The sequence below is a fragment of the Trichechus manatus genome, unplaced genomic scaffold (assembly GCF_000243295.1).
Source record: "Trichechus manatus latirostris isolate Lorelei unplaced genomic scaffold, TriManLat1.0 scaffold00214, whole genome shotgun sequence".
Lineage (NCBI taxonomy): Eukaryota > Metazoa > Chordata > Mammalia > Sirenia > Trichechidae > Trichechus > Trichechus manatus.
Genome location: NW_004444150.1, coordinates 766,886 through 789,826, shown reverse-complemented (window position 1 = coordinate 789,826; position 22,941 = coordinate 766,886). Strand labels below are relative to the sequence as shown.

Genomic DNA, 22,941 nt, shown 5'->3' with positions numbered 1-22,941 from the left:
TACCATATGACCCAGCCATCCTAACCTGAGGGATATACAGCCAAAGACCTGAAAGCAGGGACTTAAACGGATACTTGTATATCAATGTTCACAGCAGCATTACTCACAACAGCCAAAAGGGAAAACACTCCAAAGGTCCATCAACAGATGAACGAATAAGCATGATGTGGCAGGTACACGCCCTGGAACACCAGCAGCCAAGCAGAGGAATCCAGTCCTGACGCACGGCACAACGTGGACGAACCTGAAAACGTGCTGAGCGAACTACGTCAGCTGTGAAAGGCCAACCACTGTGGGACCTCGTTGACATCAAACAAGCGAATGTACAGAAGCAAAGGTTGTCAGCGGTTACGGGGGAGGGCGAGGAAGGAGCGGGAGTTTCACTGAGGGGGTATCGAGTTTCCGTTCATGGTAGTGTAGTAATTTGGAAAAGGGCAGCAATAACGGCTGCACAACTTGAAGAATGTGACCCATGTCACTGAGTTACACGTGTAGGAACTGCTGAACTGGCGAATGTTTTGTTGTGTGTATTTTCACTGCCAAAAAAAAGGATACAACTTTTTCTTTGTGCATTAAAATAACACTAAGACAGAAAACTGGAAAAAGGGCAATTGTTTATTAAAGAAAAATCGCCTATGAAATACTCTGCTTCAATTAGTATGTCTGATGTGAACACTTTGGGTTGAAACATGCCTTCTTTCAAACAAGTGGACTCTAATGCAAACACCTAATTGAGGATTCAAGCAGCATTCACTCCAAGGGCCACAGGGAACACTCTTTGGAAAGGGGTGATCGTTCAACTTGCCAGTGACACGTCGGTCACTGTTTGTAAACACTGTCAGACGCTAAAAACGCAGACTTACAAACTACCATCACAGAAGGTTTTTAAGCAGGAAGATTAAAAAGTGGGAGCAAACGCCACCGCGAACAGTCCAGGCGAGGCTGTGAGGGTAGCTTCCAGCAGCCCCTCCACCCGGCCCTTCTCCCCCACCACCCCCAGCGGAGCTGAAGGGTCTCCGCAGCCCGTGGCTCTTCGGACCCTCAGCTCTTCTGTTACCAGTGAGCCCACCGGGACCTCCCGGCCGGCTGAGCCTCCTCTGGCGGCCGCTGCAGCGGGGAGCAGTGAGGTGGCGCTACGTGCGGTTCAGGGTCTGGAAGATCCTGGAGATCTGCAGCATGACCGGCCCTGTTTCGGGGTCGTTCATCCACTGCGTGCTGTTGAGCGGGTTCTCGAGCATGTCTTCAAAAGCTGTGGGCACAGAGCAAGACAGGCTGAGCGCCAGCCACTCTGCAAACTCGGCCACACACACACACACACACAGACACACACAGACACACACAGACACACACAGACACAGACACACACAGACACACACACAGACACACAGACACACACACACACAGACACACAGACACACACACACACACACACAGACACACAGACACACAGACACACACAGACACACACACCCGCCTTCCCTACGGCTCCGTGAGTGTAGATGCAGACGGACCGCCTTTCCTACGGCTCCGTGAGCGCACGGCTCACATGGAAACCACTCGTACGCGGCAGCCCTTACCCTGAGACTCGCCCAGCTGGTGAGGCAGGTGTAAACTGGCTGACCGAAGCACCCTGGCAACAGCGATCAGGAGCCCTACAAACAGCCACGGCCGCTGCCAGCTACTGCACCTCTAGTCCCACCCCTGAAAGTCACCAGATGCAGAACCACCAGGAGCAAAGGCAGGGCTGCAGGACTTAGTCACGGCGGACTGGAAAAACCTAAATGCTCACCGTAGGGAGACGGTTAAAACACCAGCACGTTAAAAGTTTAATTAAGCACTTGTTCAAAATGAAAACTTTGATTTTCTAAACAGTTCTACAAAACTACTTCCCCAGAAAGCAGAGATGCCTTTTGGCCAAGAAGCCAGGCAGTCCACACACACAGCAACACGGAGGGCGCGTGCAGGCGGACGGCCACCTCACACAGGGGATGTGGTCGGATCGTGGGCCTTGTCGCGTGGGCAGACATTGAACCATGTCAGAAAAGTGGCCCCATGTTCACAGGCCTCGAGGATGGCACAGAAACTCACAACTATTCAGGGTCGAAGAGGCCTGGGCGAGCCTCGGCACACACGTGACAACACCCAGCCCCTAACAGCCCCCTGGAGTTGTTCTGATTAAAACCCTCTGAAACCAGCTTAGAAAGCCAGAGAGACTACCACCACTGAGCACTCTGACGGGGATCACAATGGAAGGTCCCAGACAGAGCAGGAGAAAAACGCAGAACAAAATTCAAGCTCACAAAAAAGACCAGACTTACTGGTCTGACAGAGACTGGTGGAACCCCCAAGACTATGGTCCCCAGCCACCCTGCTAACTCAGAACTGAAGCCACTCCCGAAGTTTACCTTTCAGCCAAATATTGGACAGGTTGGAACACAAACAGCAACACCTGTGAGGAACATGCTCCTTAAACCAATCAAGTACACAAGACCAAATGGGCAACACTTGCCCAAAAGCAAAGATAAGAAGGCAAGAAGGGACGGAATCTGGACGAACGGAAACGGGGAACCTGGGATGGAAAGGGGGAAGAATGCTGACACGTTGCGGGGATTGCAACCAATGTCATAAAACAATCTGTGTATAAATTATTGAAAGGGAAACTAACTTGCTCTGTAACTTTCACCTAAAGCACAATAAAATGTTCCAAAAAAAAAAAAAAGCCAGAAAGAGAAGCTAAAACACAACTCGGTGTCTGTGAGAACGAAACGTAAGGGAAGAGGCGAGACAGGACGCCCCGCGCGGGGCTGGGCCCCGAGCCCATCCCCTCGGGCAAACATCCACAGGGTGGAACGACTGAGCCAGAAGATGGACACGGCTTCAGCGGGAAACCACCCGGGTGGCCGTTCATCTGGGGAACGACTCTCGCCCGCACGTCTTAACTTCTAGATCTCAAAGAAGTCACTGTAAGAACGGTGTCATGGCGTCTGACCTCCTCTAACGTCAGAGGGGGAAGAGTCACCATCAACATCAGCCCAAGGCTGATTCCCATGAGGCAGAGGTCAGACGTATCTCCACTCTCCCACCTTCTTTACCAATTCTACACCAGCCATCCTTCCCACGGCACTCTACCTCCTGGCGGGGTTCCATAATTCATTGTGCCAGCCATGCAGAACTCACAGACCATACTCACAGTCATGGGGTTTACGAGGGAAGTAACAGGTTACAATTCAGGATCAGGAACGACTCGGGATACAGTTCTTCCATCAGCACAGCCGCTTCTCAGCTGTGCCCGCAGGCACGCCTCTCTGGCCCTCAGGCCCCTTGGCCTCTGCCCTACTCAGGCAAGTGTTACAAAGCTCTTTAGGTTCACAAATAAGTGCCAGGATGCACCTACTCTGCCAGTAAGCTTCCTGCCCAAAGGAGGCTCAGCTGTCCCTTGCTCCCATGGGTCAGCAAGCCTACCTCTGTCGAGTGCCCAGAGGCACCCCACTCTGTAGCAAGCCTCCTGCCCAAAGGTGCTCAGCTCTCACTCCACTGGTCAGCACACTCACTGTAGCCCTTCGTTAAACTGACCAATCCCCTCATTAGGGTTCCATGCACCTTATTTGCATGGTCCCACCCCCACAAGGGTACCATGTACCTTATTTACATGATCAACAGGCTGTCTGCTCCCCTTGGTAGGCCACAAACACCTTATTTGCATAGCCCCACCCAATCAGTGTGTGGGAGTCACGAGACCATGCGCGGCTGAAAGGGCCACATTAAGCGACTTGCTGCACCGCAGCCATCTAAAACCAGACCACCACCTTGCCCCATCAGAGTGACCGCGATCAAAACCACAGGTGCTGGTGAGACTGTGGAGAAACCGGAACCCTCGTCCGCTGTGGAAACGTTTGGCGGTTCCTCACAAAGTTGAACCCAGAACTACTGCATGACTCAGCAATTCCACTCCCAGGTGTACACCTAGAAACGAAGGCAGGAACGCAAACAGAAAGCTGTACACCAACAGTCACTGCAGCGCCGGTCGCCACAGCCGGAAGAGGAGACCACCGAAACGTCCACCAACAGGGGAGTGGACAGACAAAGGGGGTAGATCCACACAGCGGAATACCACTCAGCCATAACGAGAGATGAAGGCCTGACGCGTCCTACACCGACGAGCCGAGAAAACGTTACGCCGAGCCAAAAAGGCTAAGGACGAATCCGGTACGGACTCTCTTATGTGAGCCATCTACAACAGGCAAACACAGAGACGGGTTTATTAGTGGTCACCAGGGGCTGGAGGAGTCCCGGTGGCACAACAGTTACGAGCTCGGCTGCTAACCTAAAGGTGGGCAGTTCAAACCCAGGCGGCAGCTCTGCTGGAGAAAAGACCTGGCGATCTGTTCCCGTAAAAATCACAGCCTAGAAAACTCTATGGAGCAGTTCCACTCCGTCAGGTGGGGTCACTATGAGTCAAAATTGACTCCATGGCACCTAACAACAACCAGAGCCTGGGGGGGGGGATGGAGAGTTACCGCTAAACAGTTCTGTATACACGCTTCACATTAAAAATAACCAGATGCCAGAGAAGGCAAAAAGCCAGACCCCACGTCCCCTCAGACAGTGAGCCTGTGGTACTGTCTGTATCCCTCGGGCCTGAGTCACCCACTGCAGCTGTTACTTCTCAAGTGTGCGCTGAGCCGTCACTTAAGAAGGGCCCACAGTGACCTCGGTAGGTGTGACACTGGACTACGCCGAGCCGCATGGCAGGAAGCGTCCCACACAGTGTCTCCAGCACATGCTCCACCTCTGCTTGTTGTAGTCAGGAACAGCTAGCTATGTGCCCGCCCTGAGCCACATGGAGAACACACACATACCCAGCAGTATCTTAGGGTTCATGAGGCCCAGCTGCACCGCAGGGTTGTCCAGGATGGCCGTGCACCCCACCCTGAGCCACACGGAGAACGCACACATACCTAGCAGTGTCTTAGGGTTCGTGAGGCCCAGCTGCACCACAGGGTTGTCCAGGATGGCTTGGAAGAGGGGGCTGTTGGGGTCGATGCCCTTGTCCAGCTCCTCGGGGGAGGGCTTCCGGTCTCCCAGCAGCCACTCACACTGCAAACACAAGAGCGTCAAAGTGGTCGTGAGCTCCCTCCCAGGACACACGGCCAACATCACGCACTGCCTGCCACTGGTCCCAGCCTTGTTCACACTCCAGGTCTCCAGGGCTTCTCTAGCATAAGAGATGGCAATGTAAAAACACACCCAGGCCCAAGCTCTGGTGCCGTGAATGTCTGAGCTGGCCTCCTCAGCAGACCCGGCGGCGCCATTCAAGGGCGCTGTGACTTCTCCAGCCCCACTGTGGGCACGGTATGGCACAAGGGGAGCTGGGAACAGTCACGAACACCCACAGACTTGTTCTTGGGGGGTGGTCCTGGGCAGGATGGAAACATCGGGACAGACCCAGCGGCTAGAACTGGTCCAGCTGAGTCACTGAATCTGTCATCTTTGAGCGGGTGGTGCAACAAGCCCACCGCCGAGCCCAGCCCAGCAGACCCCCTCAGAGGCCAGCGTGTGCTCAGAGAACAGGGGCCAACAAACACGTAGATAAACCAGCCACACACACATGTGTGCACACATGACACGTACACAGGAGGTACGCTGTTTTAGGAAGACAGCCCAAGGACTTTCTCAGCCAAACACACGTTTTTTAAAATGCTGACTCCTTCAGCCCTCTACCCTAACGCGGCGCTTCCCAAGCAGCGGAGCTGACTGCAGGTGAAAGCAGCCAGGCGCACGGGCCCTCGGGACGGGACGGGGACGCGTCCCTCCTCGGAGCGGGCGGCGTACTCACGGCAGCGTTCTGCTGGTTGTTGTTCACTCGGAGGGCGTCCATCACCTCCTTCTCGTCGAACCCCATCTCCATCAGGGAAACGACGGCCTAAAGCAGAACCGCACAGACCATTCAGGGCCACGCTCGGGGACCCAGGTGGCAAACCTCCCCGGCCAGGCACGTGGCGGGGGGGCTGAGCCCCTTCGCATCAGCAGCATCTCAGTAAAAGCTGTTTTAACACAAGACCGCTGGATTTTCTGCCACAAAATTACGTTTCCTTCCAGCTCTACTGAAACATGTGTGGGCTTTCAAAACTCTGAGCACAAGCTTCTGAAGCCAGGAGGCGCGCGGCTGTGAGAAGGAACGTTCAAGGAGGCAGCCACACAGGGAGCTGGGTCGGGGGGGGAGGCCTGCACACAGGTGCACTGACCACCGCGACATGGGCGGCCAGGCCGCTTCACACCCTCCCGGGCTTGTCCCGAGTGTCTGGATACAAATGTCGTCAGCAACCACACAGAAGCTTATTCCAGAAGGCCGTGTTATCCAAGAATAAGCGGTGTTAAAGAAAACATCACATACGTAAATCCGATTTAAACAGACAAAAAGGCCACAGTAATTCGTGAAAAAAGGGGGGTTTTATTCAGATTTTATCCTAAAAAAAAAACTAAAATTATTTTTAAAATATCAAATGTGATAAAATTTAAACTCCAATTGTAAACACGTGCTAGTTCTCAGAGTGAACAAGGAGCAGTGATCGACGTTTTGGGGGATGGGGTGCACATTCAGGACAAAACCATGAGAAGATAAACATCCTTCACCTACTAGACTTGACTTTTACAGCACAACCTTTAAAAGCGCCAATTTTGCAAAAATATTTAAGGGTTTAGTCAGTTTTCCAAGGCTTCTCTTCATCCCTTGAATGTCAGATCATTCTCAGGTCCCCGGAGCCCGCTCCCGTTCTCGCGACGGCTAACTGGTCTAGCTCTGCCAGGTCCTTAGCTCTCAGGGGCTGCGCAGGTGACGCTGTGTCCCCATGAACCCCGCACCTGCTACGGAGTGCATTTTCACTGTGTCAGCGTGGTCAGTAGTGTCAGTGTCTCAGAGGTTTCCTAGGGTGGCCATCAGAGGGACACTGAACTGGACCCAGACGACGCGGCAGCTGGTTCAGAGCCAGCATTCTGTTCAGGGCCCCGTTCCCTCTCCTGAGCCCCTCTAACTCCAGCCCCCTGTTCCCTCTCCTGTGCCCCTCTAACTCCAGCTCCCCGTTCCCTCTCCTGTGCCCCTCCAACTCCAGGGCCTCGGGCAGCGAACACTGAGGAAGGGCTGGCTGTGCAGCATGCGCTATCCGAGAGATGTAAGACAGCCTGGAAGCTAGCGTGGCATCCAAGAATAGGACAGCTTTTTCCATTAGTTTCAATGAAAACCATTCTGTCTCAGCCCAGAAAAAGACCCCCAATCCTTCGCAGAGGTCCACCCCAGGAGGAAGCTCCCTGCCCTCCCTTCCACTCCCACGCTGCCTCTGGCTCTGCCCACGGCGGGAGGGGGCAGGCTGAACAGGGGTTGCAAAGGCCACCCTGGTCTCAGTCCAGGCCGGGCTCTCCCACCAGTCTCTCCTGCGACAGAGCGAACATTCTGCTCCTGTCGGACTGCTGCCAACGTCATGCCTGCTACAGAAACCACAGTCTGATGAGCCCCTCAAACTCGGACGTTCTTGAACAACAACTGTTACAGAAAAAGGGAGTCTGGGCAATGTTTCTAAACCAAAACGGGAAAGGAAGCTTGGGCAAACGACCACGTGGAGAGAGGTGGGAACGGAAGACGGTGAAGCGGCAACAGAAGCGTGAAACGCCGGTCAGGCACCTAACGAGACGTGCAGGGCCAGTGTGACCAGCGAAGACCGGGCCGAGAACGACAGGCCCACCCCGGGGAGCCGCCCCACCTTATCACGGGCCCCAAACCAGACCCGGCCTTGGCTCCCGCAAGGTTGAAGACTAAGGTAAAGAGACAGGCTTGCTGCCAAACCTCGGCGGGAGGGGTACAAAATAAGAACACTTCCGGGTGCAGAGCGGAGCTCCCGGGACAGGGAGACAGCCACGTGACAACAGCCAAGCAGGGGCAGAAAACTAGCCCATGAGCGCGTGCGCGGAGAGGGGCCGTCCTGGGGGCGGGGCCCCGGTGCCCCACGAGCACAGGTGATGAACCATGGGCCCACGCGAGGGGGGTCGGAACTGAGACCCTCCCGTAATGCTGGGGCCTGCAAAGGGTCTGAACAGGGACGGAGCGGAACAGGCAGCCCCAGCAGAGGCTCTGTCTCTGCCAGCTCTGCAGCCGGCCCAGAAGCCCCACCGAGACGCGCTCAGCATCATCTCGGGGGCAACTCAGGCCATGTGGGCCCCCCCGAGTGAGTTCACGGTGGGACGTCCTAAACCCTGAGAAAACAACCCACAGCACAGCGAGAATCAGGAGACCGAGCCGAGCCCTGAAGCCTCGAGCTCACAGATCTACAACCTGAAAAACATCGGCACGTTTAGAAGGAGTTCATACACGAAAGAACGAACTAAAACCCTGGTAAAAGAACAAGTCGGTACGGAAAGAACCAAAAACGGTCACTGTCAAGTCGATGCTGGGACCCCGTGTGCCAGAGAACTGCGCTCCACCGTTTTCACTGGCTGATTCTTTAAAAGTAGGTTGCCTTTCTTCTGAGGTGCCTCTGGGTAGACTTGAACCTCCAACCTTTCAGTTAGTAGCTGAGTGCTTAGCTGTTTACACTACCCAGGGACTCCAAAGAAAGAACGGGGAAATGTAAAAACATCAGCACTGAGGCGTCAGTGACAAGGGGTCATGGAAATGCATGCTAACGTAGGCTGGCCAGCCACACCACAGAGGAAACCAGACCTCAGGTCCTGAGACCCTGCAGATGCCTCGGTGAAAGGGGTCAATGCCCGGGCAGCTTCCTCTCTCCCCATCCAGGGCGACTGAGGCAGCAAGGGATGCTCTAGTCTCCGCCCCCACCCCGCCTCGGAGGGCCACAGCTCACGGGATGCCAGAGATGACAAATGTGCCCATGGACCACCTAAGAGGGAAATACATTCACCTGGGTTCACGGGAAGCCCAGGAGGCCTCTAGGCCTGTCCGTGAGCCCTCACCCACCCAGCTTTGGCCAGGAAGGCGGCCGACTCAGGCCTACGGTCAGCCGTGCGGCTTGGACTTCACCCACACAGCACAGCGTCAGGGGAAGAAACAGCAATTCCATGCTAAAAGTCCGAAAACACATACCCGCCCATCCGCCCGGAATTCCCTTTTCCTTCGAATCTTCTTGAAGACCTCGGTTAGCTCATCTCTGGCCTCCTCGTCTCCCTCACTCGTCTCAGCGGGCGCTTCGGCAGAGGCGGCCGCTGAGGTGCCTGGTGAGGCCTGTCCCGGAAGAGGTGTGTCTATGGTGGGGTCTTCCGCGTGCTCAATAAGCCACTCCATGGCCTGCGTCACGGACATGCTGCAAAGGAACGACAGACTCTTTCCAACACCCCAGACTAGTATGGAGTGCCCTGCGCTTTCCCGTACATTCCCCACAAAGACTCTTCTGCTTTAACAGCCTTTCCAGCATTAGGTGGTGACAGGGCTAATTATTTAAGGATTAGATACAGGTGCATCTGCAGCACTGGCCTTGAATCAAACCACCCCCAGACCCAGGCCGGAACAGAGAAACCTGCTCACTGGCTCAGCAGAGGGACTCACAACCAGCTTGGGGCAAAGCCAACAGGGGCCTACCCCAGGGACGGGTGTGTCTATGGGCTACTGCAGATCTCAGCACCGACGGAGAGGCGGGGGCCTACACACGTCTTACTGAAGAAGACAGAGACAACACGACGCGCGTCTTGACACGGGGAGAGAAGAGCAGTCCCGGGGATGGACGCCCCTGCCGTGCACGGGTTTAAGTTTGGGTTCTTGTAAAATGACAGCGCGTGGAAACTTAGGCCTGTGTCAGAGCATCACACCCTGGTCGGTGATGTCGAAGCTCTCTGAAACCCAGACACGCCAAGGCAAGCTAACCTGTGACAGGCACTGAAGGGCCCCCCCAAACCCCACTCCTCCTAGCACTGATTCAGTCAGAGCTGGGGTGGCCCCACCGGGAGCCCAGAGAGCAGCCGCAACCCCTGGGGCTGGCAGGGAGCCAGCACGTACTGGTTCAGCCGCAGGGCCTTCACGGCTCTGCTCTCTGGAAAGCCCATCTCTGTCAGCTGCCGCAGGGCGGTTTCATCCACTCGCTCCTCCTCGTCCTCGTCCAGCATGGCTGCAGGCAAGAGATAAGAAACGGCTCATGGGGACCAGGCAGTGCCGTGCCAGCTCTGCGGGTGCTCCGAGCTCCCTGGGCCAGCCCCTCCTGCTCCTGGCAGTTCCCAAAGCAGAGATGCAGCCATCCGCTCTCACTCACGCAGATGACGTATGATCCAACATCACCCAAATGTAGAAAAGAAAGGGTTCTTCACTGCCCAGCTCCCATGGTGAGGACTGTAGGCACTCACACGGTCTCAGGGGGAGGACCAGTGGGACCTGAACACAGAGCCCGGCCATCGGTCTGGGGTACGCACGTACCGTTCGCCTTCTTAAATAATTCAACGGCATCAGGGTTCAGTGCAAGCAATTTCTGTGCCACCTCGATGAGGGATACCAAAATTTTCCGGAGTTCTGTCTGGAACTGCAGTGAAAGAAAAACAAATAGGAGGTCATTTCCCTAGATGCCCAACAGACTCTGTGCAGGCCTGTTTCCTACACCACCCTCCTGTCCCAGAACTCTAAGGCATTACGTTGTCTTTTGTTCCATGAAGTCGGGACCCACTGAGGAAGAGGAGAACAGCAGGGAGGAGTAGCCAAACGCATCTCCCTGGAGTGGGCCACGGACCAGCCAGCCGGACGCTCTGTCAGTACAGGCGCCTGTGGACACGGTCTGAGTGCCAGGCCTCCCAGGAGCCTCAGCTAAACACCACAGAGAAAGCAAACCCAGGGCTGAATGCTGTGTGTGCAGCCTGATGATCGTTTTTATGTGGCCTTTCCTGACATAAAGTCTTGTGACCCCTACAAAACTAGGCAGGACCACGAACATGAGGGATTGGAGAGCTCGCTAACAATCGCGGAGCAGCGGGACGCACGGCCCTCCGCGCGAGGAGGAAGCAGAGACCTCTCCGCCAGCTTCACTGGACAAACGGACCCGCCTTGAATCAGATGGCTGCCACGGGCCTACTCAGCCTGCTGAGACGACAACAGGCAGGAACAAGCTCAGCTGTAAAAATACATCTTCTCAACCAGAAGACACCCTTCACAGATGAGACCCCAGCTCCATGGATGGAGTGGGAGATCAAATAGCTCTCCTCTGTCTCCCACATGAGCCGCAGGCCACCAAGTGAAGCTCACTCCGCCCGCAGCGTGACAACACACTGGTCGGACACGCCTGAGCCCGACACACACAGCCAGGGAGTGACCGCGGCCAGCCTCTGCGGAACTCTCCTGAGACCCCGAGGGAGGGCTCCCGAGGCAGCCAGGGCTCGTCCTCTCCGGCACCGGCAGCCCGTCGCTCTGGGCCAGCCCCGGGAGCACCTGGCGTGCTTTCCCTCTCGGAATGGTCCAGCCCAAAGTAACACAAGAGTTCAGATTTCTACACAGACGACAATTTCTACCAAACTCACGACAAAACGCTAGCAATTTCCTGATAGTATCTATCTTTTCACTCCTACCTTCAAAAATTTTTTTTAATTTTGAATTTTGAAATAATTTTAGATTTACAGAAGAGTCACAAAAGCAGCAAAGTTCCTGTATGCCCTTCACCCGGCTTCCCAGGTACTCGTCAATGCCTCTGCGTGGCCCCGGCGGTGGTGGCCGCGTCAGCACGGGGACAGCACCCTCAGGCGGAGCACTCACGTCTCGCATGTTGGTCTGCACCACTTCCCGGTCCATGTTGTAGGAGGGCAGGTTGGCTGTCGCTTGGAATATAGCATCTTTGTCTGGGGCTTTCTCTTCTTGTTTTTTCTACGTGAAAAGGGAATGAGGAAGTCAGACATGAACACAAGAGCGCTAAAAGGCAGGTACGCGGAGTAATAACTAAAAGCTCTCGCCAGGAAGCAGCTCCTCTACGTGGCGTGGCAAGCCCAGTCTCTCGTCGGAAGCTGGGGCTGTGCCCCCGTTGTGAGCAGGGGGCCCCTTGCGAGCAGGGGGCCCCTTGCGTGCAGAAGGCTGGACACGACACGCAGGCCGCCCTCCCTCCCGCCTGACACTGGGAAGAGCGTGCAGTGACAGGCGGAGGCAGAGGGCAGGCGCCATCCCTGGGGACCACGGCTGTGGCTGCAGAAGGACACGAAGTACGGGGATGCGCCAGGCTGGGGAGAGCACTGGAGGGCGGGTCCTTCCTCCAGAGAAAAGCCCTGGAGACCCTGAGCAGAGAAAGCAGCCGCACCCACCTGGACTTCTGACCTACAGAGCCAGGAGCTAAGAAATGAGCATTGTTTTAAGCCGATACATTTGTGGCAATTTGTCGGGAGCCCACAGGAAGCGAACAGACTTAGAAGGTGCCAACACAGGAGAGGCGGGAAAAGCCAGGCTGTGCAGCAGGCCGGAAGGTAACCAAATCGGAAGGGGCAGGGGGCCAGAGGTGCCTGGAGAGATGACTCCCAGAAAAAGGAAGTGACAGGCGACCTGATATATGTGACCACATTTTCCGAGGGGCTTATCAATTCTATAGAAGAATTTGGAAATCTGGGGAGGATTCTGTGAGAAGTCCAGGGAAGACTCAGCTACAAACAAAACAACAAGATGCTGACTAACCCCGGGAGAAAAGGCAGCTACGCAACGCAACGAAGACTAAGCAAAGACACCCCGTGGCGCAGCGGGTAAGAGCTACGGCTGCTAACCAAAAGGCCGGCAGTTCGAGTTCACCAGGCGCTCCTTGGAAACCCTAGGGGACAGTTCCACTCTGCCCTTTAGGCTCGCTATGAGTTGGAATCAACTCAACAGCGAAGGGTTTGGTTTGGTTTTCTTTTAAATCTAGGAAGCGTCAGGTCCCTAGCGTTTACATTAGTTAGGAGACCTTTAAGTCTGAATACCAATGGTCACGCTGTAATTTGAGAATTGCCTAACCCCACCCCTGCCCCCAGCACTTCTCAGAAACCACCTGACTCAGGGCTGGGGGCAGCGTCCAGCTCTTGCTTCTGGAGATTGGGGTGGGTGTGCCAGCACCATGGCTAGGTGTGGCTGCAGATAAGGCAACGGACACCCCCAGGCACGCCTGCACCACTTGTCCCAGATGAGAATCTAAAATAGCTCACCACGATGAGCCCCAGGGCCCAGCCCCCAGAGTTTGGCCTCCTTTCTCCTGGGTGAACACTCTCCCCAGTGCTTCAAAGCACGGGTAAGAAACCGGCCTCTCCAGTCAAGTAAAGCAGGAGCTGTTGTTAACGTGCATGCCCTTTCACACAGCACTTCTCTGTACCTGGGCACGTGTATGGGGTCTGAGTCAGAGAGACCACCCGCCTGCACGCGTGTGCCTTACCCCGTGCACAGGGGCTTCACAGACATGAGGTCTGGGTCAGAGAGAGACCACCCGCCTGCACACGCGTGCCTTACCCCGTGCACACGGGCTTCACAGACATGAGGTCTGGCTCAGAGACCACCCGCCTGCACACACACCACATCTCACATTGCGCGCGTGGGCTTCACAGACTCAGCTTACCAAAGAATGAGCATTGGGGCAGTCACTAAACAAACAACAGACCACCCGGCTATCCTAACCCAAACCAAATTGGTTGCTGTCGAGTCGATTCTGACTCACAGGGACCCCATGTTACAGAACAGAACGGCCCCATAGGGTCTCCAAGGCTGTAACTCTTTACAGAAGCAGACTGCCACATCTTTCTCCCACAGAGCGGCTGGGGGGTTCAAGTCACCGAGCTTTCCGTTAGCAGCTGAGCGCTTAACCACTGCACCACTAAGGAACCTAAATTAAAGGAAAGATGCAGATTATTAGTCGATCCACTACGCAAACTCCAATGGACACCCACTGGCCTTGGGAACTGAAGACAGGGAGCGCTGCTGCTCCGGGAACTCGGCGAGCGTGGGCCAGGCCTCCCCTCCCCGCTGCACTCATGCTCCTGCTCTGATGCCTTCAGGACAACTTCCTGTCAGAGGGATTCGAGTGCTTGCCAAGCAGAGGGACAGGCAAATCCACAGGGAGGTTTGACAACAGCTCAAGCGTGAAAGCGAGACTGGAGAGTGCCCTGGCTCTCCTTTCTGCAGTGCAAAACTCCTATGACCCAGTGTGACTGTGCACGGCCACGGGCCCAGGGCCCAGGAGCGGTGACCCCAGTGTGACTGTGCACGGCCACGGGACCGGGGCCCAGGAGCGGTGACCCCGGTGTGACTGTGCACGGCCACGGGACCGGGGCCCAGCAGCGGTGACCCCGGTGTGACTGTGCACCAACCACATACCCGGGTCCCAGGAACGGTGACACTGGTGTGACCGTTCGCCAGCCAACATGACTGGGGCCCAGGAGTGGTGTAACCTAAACAGGCTCAGCCATGACAGCAAACTCCTTGTAGCTATGTCGACTGTAGCCAGGCTGCAGTTCAACGACTATGTATGGTGGGTTTGGGAACAACTGGGGAACAGAATGGTCCTTAAAAAGTAAAATAGTAAAAGTCTCAGAAGTAGGAGACTTTTACCGATAAAGATTTCCAATTCCAAATTTGGAAACTTACCTGTTCTTCCTCAGAGACATCAGCCATCTTTGGAAGTGGAGCTGGGGCCCGCTTTTTTATCAGTAATAAGACATCTAGAAAAAAATTACAGTTATGTCTGTCAAGCTGGCTATGGCTTCACATCCATGAAACAGCAACAAGGATGCGAGATGACCCAAGGGAGCCCCGCCTTCTCTCACAGTCGTGACCTCACACCCCTGGCACGTGTCCAGTCCTGACAACTGTGCAGACTGGGGGACACTTAGGTCTTAAACCTCAGAGCTAGAAACCCTGCGGTCTGGTTAGTCCACAGCGTTGTTGCTGGCTGTCACCGAGTTCGCCCCTGATTTAAGGCGACCCCCCACACCATGGAATGAAACGCGGGCTGGTCCTGCGCCATCCCCACGACTGGTTGTGGATTAGACCATCGTGCTCCATAGGGTTTTCACTGGCAGATCTTCAGAAGCAGATCACCAGGCCTTTCTTCCCAGTCTGGCTCAGTCTGGAAGCTCTCCGGAAAGCTGTTCAGCATCACAGCAGCACACCAGCCTCCACTGACAGGAGAAGGTGCGCTGGCGGGGCATCAAGGCCAGGTCGCCCGCACGGAAGGCAAGAGCTCCCCACGGAACCACCCCAGGACTGGTGCTGACTGCCCACCGCCAGTTCTGAGCTGGATGATCACATCCAAGGGACGGACGTCTACTGACACTTCTCGCAGTTCAGGGCAGATTATTTAAAGGGATCCCAGAATTAAAGTCATCACTGGAACGAGATACAGAACAGTGAGGTTTCCCCCACGTGCCTGCAGACATACAACTACAGCAACGGAGTGGGTGTGTCAGGACATCCTACGAAGATGCCTGGAACCACCACAACCCTAACTGCCACCACAAACAAAACCTACAGCAGCTCCGGAGCCCCTGCATTTGCTCTGCAACAGAATTAAAAATAAAGTTTGCATTTAGCTTCTCTGCTGTCTGCTGTCTATTCAGTGTTGGTTTCTGTTGCTTTTCACAAACATTCTATAATGCAAACTTTTTTTTTTAATAAAGCAAAAATAAAACACTCTCAGTCGATCTGGTTTTCTTGCTCAAATCCAACTCGGGACACTGACCTAGCATTAAGGGTGCCTCACCTGTCAAGTTCACCCCCTCCCAGGTGTCCGGCTGCACCGTGCCAACATGGCTGCGCCGTGAAGCACCCTCACCTTTATCCTGAACATTCTCTTCTAAGATGGTTTTGGTATCGTTCAGCACTCTCTCTGAAGCAGCATGGATTAATTTATGATGCGTTACATTTTTGGGGTCTTCTAGGCTCCCATGTGCACACTGGGGAAAGAAATCACATAAATATATTTCAAGATAAAAAATAAACCGTAATACTAACGATATAATATAGTACCTAACACCTCAAGCCACACCAGGAATTCACCAGTTTTTTCTCTAAGAAATTAAAGCACAGATTAAATCCAGGAGCTCCTGTCTGTCAGTGGTGGAAATGAACAGAAAGCCCTAACACCTGGCCCTCTGGGCCAAGGGTCCCCCAACAGCCACAGGCACTCCTGAAATGAAATGAACAGAAAGCCCTAACACCTGGCCCTCTGGGCCAAGTGTCCCCCACCAGCCACAGGCACTCCTGAGATTGGTTCACAGCTTTGATCACAACACCACACCAATAATTAACGCAACACGAATCCCTTCCTTCATCCGGAAAGATCTGCAAAGTAATTTTTAGATAAAAATGCACATCCATTGTTTCCAGGTAATCAAAAGACCCAACGTGACCTGTGCGCCTGTTTCTCTTTCTTCCACAGAGACTGAAAGACGCAGACAGCGCCAGGAAAGAGGGCTGGTTAGCAGAGAGCAAGAAACGGGAGCCGGACCGCTGGAACCCTGGCAAAGTTCCGAGAACAGCACTGGGGACCAGCGGCAGCTATGGACGCGGTTCCTCACAGGGCCGTGTGTTTCACTCACCAGGGCCCGGAAGCCCACGGCACCAGGACAGGGGAAGGAAGGGCGGAGGGGCGCAGGCACCAAAGTCTTCACACATGTGGAAGGCAGCCCCGAGCAGCACAACCAAACCAGGGGTGCGGCCCCCCGCACACACACTACAGCCACGCCGCCTCCCCTGACCTGACTCTGACAGGAGCTCCCAGATGGCCTGGGAACAGAGACCAGCTCAATGCCACTGACCTCCAACTCCACAGAGGGGCCGAGAGCAGATGGCCCAGGAGATCCCCCCAGTCCTGTAACTAGGAGTCTGTTACGGATTAATTATTTTCCCTAAAACGTGTGTTGTGAATTCTAACCTCTATGCCCGTGGTCAAAGTCCTGGTGGCGCAGTGGTTAAGAGCTCAGCTGCTAACCAAAAAGGTCGGCAATTCAAATCCATCAGCTGCTTCTTGGAAACCCTACGGGCAGTTCTCCTCTGCCCTATAAGGGTTGCTGTGAGTCCAAACCCACTCGATGGCACGTAACAACAAAACCCCATTCGTATGGTCATGACCCCGTTGGGGAACGGGCTGTCTTTCTTACATTAGTGAGGCAAGGTGAGTGTGCGGGCTGCCGTGAGTCAGTCTGAGATATAAAAGAGGTTAAACAAGAGGCGAGTAAGCAGAGACGGGGGAAGAGAGATGCCAAGCCACAGGGAGATCGCCCAGGAGCAGAAGGTCAGAGACAAGGACCTTCCCCTGGAGCTGGCAGAGAGAGAGAGTGCCTTCCCCTAGAGCCAGCGCCCTGCATTCAGACTTCTAGCCCCCTAAACTGTGAGAAAATAAATTTCTGTCTGTTAAATCCAGCCACTTGTGGTATTTCTGTTATGACAGCACTAGCTAAGATAGGGTCCCAGCAGCTGGCTGGCAGGGGACTCTGGTCTCAGCCAGGCCCTCACAGCCGTCCACAGCTCCTAGAACAACATGACCACACCTGGTCAGTCCTGCTCTCCTGTTTGGATGCGGGCTCCATGAACACCCTGAGCACACATCATTCTGCACAGATCTTGCAGGTGCAGGAGGCACCATGGTGGTGGGGACAGTGACCATGCTGTCCCTACCTGTGCACTGGGCTCTCCCCAAGCATCACCAGCCCACTTTGACACCCCCCAGGCACTGCACAGCCACACACACACAACCCGTGCCCAGTTCACGGAGTGGCCACGCACCAGGGGGCTGGTCACTGGCCTGCAGTGGCAGCAGCTCCAGACTCAGGCCACGTCAGCAGGCTGGGAAGCAGTAAGTCACTGGGACCGTGGCACCGAGAAGCTCCTTCAGGAGCTAAGACACTGGGCTGGTCAGCAGGAAATCACTCTGCTCATTTCCAGACACAGCCCTCCTCTCCCTGGCACTGACCCCAACACCCCCACGCACCCGCCACTCGCACCCCAGTGACACTCCGTGACCCCAAAGAAATGGCCAAGACTATGGCAGGTCTCTCAGCAGCACTAACGACAGCTGGTCCCAGGGCCTCACTGGCACAGGGTCAGGGACAGACTGGGTCACACGCAGGAGAGCACCCCTCTCTCTGGGGCAGTTAGGGAACCCCGCTGTTTGCAATGGCAGTCTGCGAAAGCACTGCCCTGGGGCTGAGAGCCCACGGGCAGAGGAGGCTGCTGGCCTTCTGGTCCCGCTCCTCGGCTCGCTCTTCTAACTCTGTGTTTTGATAACTGTCTCACACGGTGGGGTATTCAGGCAGGCGTCCCCAGGTGCAGTCTGTAGGTGCAAACACAACCAGGAGGGTGCGCGTTCACTGCTTTGACTCATGGGGTGCACACACACACCGGGCGCTGTGCCCGGGCACTGACGAGACACCTCACCGCGGCGGCAGGGCCACAAGCAAATGGCCGCCAAGTCTTCGCCCCAGGCAGACAGATGAGACGACAGCAGTCAAGAGACACACTGGACAAACTGTAACACGAGCTCAGGAACCCAGTCTCTCTGCCAGACGATGAGACAGAAGGAAACTGCAGAGACCACAAGCAGAGCAAGCCACCGGGGAAACCCTAACCATCACCCCCAAAACAGAGCCGCCGAGTCACTGCGGCCCCTCGCCCCAGCCAGAATAGCGGCGGGGGGGCGGGGCAGCAGGTCTGCACGTGTATATTCCAACAAATGCTCCACAGACACCATCAGATTTAATTTTTTGTAACGATTTAAGCTTTAGCAAAAAACCTGCAAAATGCAGAACAGGGAAATAGCTATTTCCTTGCACTTGCTGGTTGCCTGAGGTTAGATGAAGCTTCTGAAGATCAGGAAAGAAGAACTGGGCGAAACCACTCACTGGGCGCTGTCTAATACTTGTTACCTGACTCAGCACCTGAGTGCTAGGTACATCCCAGTCCCAGGGGGCTGCAGCAACATCCCAGGATGTGCCCCCAGGCCGGCGCAGGGCAAGGTCCTTCCTTGGGTGGAGCAGGGCTACGTCTCAGGGCTCCGACCCGCCGGAACACACCACCACCTCCCCCTGCTGTCACCGAGGCCTGAGGAAATAACTCAGCACACACCACTGCCATCCTCTCAGCAGGAGAGACACCCAGGAATACACTCCATCTCTGAACACTGGGGCTTTAAGGGTGTCTCCGTTATCCAGTGCTGCTATAACAGAAACGTCACAAGTGGATGGCTTCAACAAACAGAAGTTTATTCTCTCACAGTCTAGGAGGCCAGAAGTCCAAACTCAGGGTGGCAGCTGCAGGGGAAGGCATTCTCTCTGTCAGCTCTGGGGGAAGTCCTCGTCTCCTTTCAACATCTGTGGGCCCAGCATTCCTTGGAGACCTCCATGTCTCTTGGCATTGATCTTCCCCTAGGTCTAGGAGGCTCTCAGCACAGGGACCCCAGGTCCAAAGGACTCGTGCTGCTCCTGGCTCTTCTTTCTCGGTGGTAGTCAGGGACCCTTTCTCTCTGCTCCTTGGCTCTCCTTTTATCTCTTGTAAGATAAAAGGTGATACAGGCCACAGTCCAGGGAAACCCCCTAACATGGATCAGGGCTATGACCTGAGTAAGGGTGTTGCACCCCACCCTAATCCTGCCTCATTAACACAACAAACATAATCTAATCCTCTTTAACAGAAACTAATCCTAACTCATTAACCACAGAGATTAGAATTTACATCACATAGAACAACTATATCAAATCACACAATAGAGGACAACCACACAATACTGGGACTTATGGCCTATATTTTGGGGGGACACAATTTAATCCATGACAAATAATAACTATAATCTTCAGTAACCTAAGGTTGAAAATAGGAAAATAGGCTCATGAAGGCTTCAGGGGTAGGCATACATTCAAGCAAAACTAGCAAGGCCAAGGGGGACACCCGGTGGACCAGCTCGCGGGAAGCCACACCACCATTTGGCTGCCCTGGCCCCTGAATCCAACAATGGCTCTGTTCCCAGAAATGCTGAGTGTGCTTCCTCATAATTCTGACATCTGTAGTGGGCTAGCTCATCTGTCAAGTTCAGAATCCAGCCTATGTAGCAATTTCCCAAACAATCCTCAAACTGGCTCCTGAAGACAAGGTCCTCTGCCGAGTGACAACAGCAGCAGGAGGAAAACCTGGGCATGAGTCACCGCACTGCGCACCATTATTCACTGTGCTTTGTGCTCAGCGGAAGCATTTCCAGCAAGCCAGGGTGTGGCAGTGGTGGAAAAGCCCCAGCACACAGCACCACCGCGGCCAAGGGGACTCTGCCACCCTACTGGAATCCTGCCTCTTCCCCAGAAGAGCAGTAACTTGGAGTCTGCCCCTACCTAACCTGTGTTTTGAAGATATGCCTCTATGTGATCTCAGAAACGGTAAAACTAGCAAGTGCCACGATGTTCTGGCAATTTTATGAACATTTACCACACTCAAAAAGAGCGCCCACCGTTACGGGTGTCATTTTCTGAAAATCCAGAACCACCTATTAAACAAAATGGCGCAGTCGGCCCCTTCCCCGACTCCAGGGCAAAGGAAGCTAGACACCACCAGGCGATCCCAATTTGGAAAAAATAAAAAAGGGCAAGGCAACAATTGCAATCCATTTAAAAGCTACAACAGCCATCTCTTCGCTATAACACACGCCCAGGAGTACTGTGGGGGGAGAAAGAAGAAAAACCCACATCCTCCCCCTCAAGGCGGAGGGGAAAGAGGAAGAGGAAAACAAAGCCAGCTCAAGCATGTGCCCGGGCACCTGAGAAGGCCGAATTCGGCAGAGACAGACACAGAAGAGAGGCTTCACTGCCAGCAGCAGTATGACATTTGGGTGACATTCATGCACAGGACATAGGAATTCTCCCTTTCTAACTAGTGCGTCTGACTGCGGCCCGGGAGGAGCAGCTCTGCCTGCAGAACAGGATGGGCATGGAGGTGGGAATACTTTCTGGTGGCTCAGCTCTCCGCTCAGTAATTTATCTCAGCTCCTTTGATGTGGAACTCCCCTGCTGGCCAGATCCTGCACACGTGGAGAGACTGCAGAGTGGAATAAAATCTTGATTTAAAGTAATTTCAGAAAAAATCCCAAATGACATACCTCAAAACTGACTGAAATAATAAATACCTGAATCATAATAATCAGCATCCTATCACGCTGGCTGCCTAATTAATTAACCCCAAGTGCTCCTGAAACTCATGAGCAAGCATCTGTGGATCAGCCAGCTATTTCTCATTTCCTGTTCCCCTTCATAAAACAATATTATGATGGTTATGTAAATCTGGGCTATTAGTGAGTTAGAGTAAATGCCATACCAATTTTCCTACTGACTTCTCCCCTGCCTTACTCAGAAGATGGATTTTAAGCGCCCATCCAGGGTCAGTACAGTTCGGACAGGTCTGAGTGCCCGGGGACCCCCTGCCTTCTGGCTTAGCAATGTCCTGGTGGTTTTCTAGAAGCCTAAACCACACTGACTGGGCTAGGGGGGGAAAAAAAACAAGCAACCAACTAAAACATACCTGCTCCTTGAGCATGTGAACCTGGAGCCCCCTTGGCCTTGGTGTGAAAAAGTCAGCTCGTACCCGGCGTGGTCCAGAAGGGGGCTCGATCATGAAAGCACAATGCTTCCTGACCTGCCTGACAGTGACAGAACCTATTAATGAAAGTGACTCCAAAGAACGCTTTGTGGCAGCACTGAGTAGATGTTAATGGTGATGGAGAACTCGGCAAGGGATATGGGTGGTGGCTGCACATGATTAATGTAATCAATATCACTGAACTGCATAGTAAAAAATGCTGAATTGGCAAAGGTTGTCTTATATATATTTTCGTCACAATAAAAAATTATAAAGCACTTTTTGTGGGTAGTTGCTGTAATACAGAATAAAAGGTTACACTTTGAGACAAAACTTTGCTTTATTTTCACCAGAGCAACTTGTCACACATACAGATACGCACTTTATCCTATGGAGTCCTCATTAAAATGCGACAGGCTCCTTAACCTAAATCCCGACGAGGAAACCACTCCATCCTTCCTCCCCAGCGCCAAGCGTAGAGCCGGCCTTACAGCAGTGAAGAAGCCCTCAAGAACTAGTTCCAAAAATTAGCCACTTCACGAACTAACTATACAATGAGTATTTCAATGTGAGTAAACTTTAAAAAGTGGCTCTGTCAGAGACGGGACACTGGGCACGGGCCCCCTTTCCTAGACTTACCGACTTCATCGATCTGAACGACCAGGAAAGCTCAAGTGCGCATGGACGCGTCGGGCAGCGGCACTATTTTAAGTGACCCAGCTCAGACGCACAAGCGGCCAGAGCCCAGCACCGGCCCACACACCAGCCCCCAAAAGAAAACGCTCCAAGCAGGAGGCTCTGCGGGGAAGGGAGGGGAGCCCTCTACTAGGATTTCCCTCTCTCCTCGGCGTTGTCCCCGGCTCGTAGGGTAGCTACTGCGAAAAACAAAAACCCTCGACAGCAAATAAGCGCAAACGCTGCAAGCCCATGAGGCCCTACTCCCGACTGTAACTTCCCCTCTCCGAGCCTCAGTTTCCCGATCTGCCTCTACCTCCTGGGAAGGTGGGCGTAAAGCACTCAGCCTGGACCCCGGCCCTGGGAAGCGCTTCACAAGCGGCCGCTCAAGCTCAGGAACGAGGGTCTAGAAAGTGTGCGTTCCTGGGGTGGGGGGTGATGAGAAAAGGGGCGGGAGGCGCCGCAGCCCTCCGGCCGGAGTGGGGCCTGGGAGACGCGGCGCGGGGCCGGGCGGCGGCCGTGGGGGCAAGGCCGGGGGTCGCGGGGGGCGGGGCGGCGGCCCGGCCTTACGTGCTTGAGGCAGCGCTCCTTGAGCTTCTCCACCGAGGTGTCCTCGGTCGCCTCCTCCAGCCACTCGGCGCCGTCGGCCGCGCAGATGTGCAGCCGCAGCACCTTGCCCGCGAAGATCTTCTCCTCCTGCACGAACATCGCGCCGGCGCCTCAGGGGCCTACGCCTGCCGCCT

At 54.5% G+C, this 22,941-nt stretch overlaps 1 protein-coding gene across 2 annotated transcripts; it reads right to left on the bottom strand.

The window, feature by feature from the left end:
- Positions 1-613: 613 nt before the first annotated feature.
- Positions 614-22,929, bottom strand: UBAC1 (UBA domain containing 1). Of its 2 annotated transcripts, XM_023742629.1 has the most exons (11): positions 22,769-22,929; positions 21,467-21,580; positions 15,744-15,864; positions 14,558-14,631; positions 11,729-11,836; positions 10,409-10,511; positions 9,998-10,106; positions 9,092-9,308; positions 5,837-5,923; positions 4,959-5,097; positions 614-1,249 (listed from the first exon to the last, which is right to left on the bottom strand). In XM_023742629.1, the coding sequence occupies exons 1-11, from the start codon at positions 22,904-22,906 to the stop codon at positions 1,134-1,136; spliced, it is 1,326 nt and encodes a 441-aa protein (XP_023598397.1). In that variant the 5' UTR covers positions 22,907-22,929; the 3' UTR covers positions 614-1,133. The 2 variants fall into 2 exon arrangements, with proteins under 2 accessions (XP_023598397.1, XP_004388709.1); XM_004388652.2 differs by lacking the exon at positions 21,467-21,580 and having other exon boundaries at positions 22,769-22,906.
- Between the last annotated feature and the right edge of the window lie 12 nt (positions 22,930-22,941).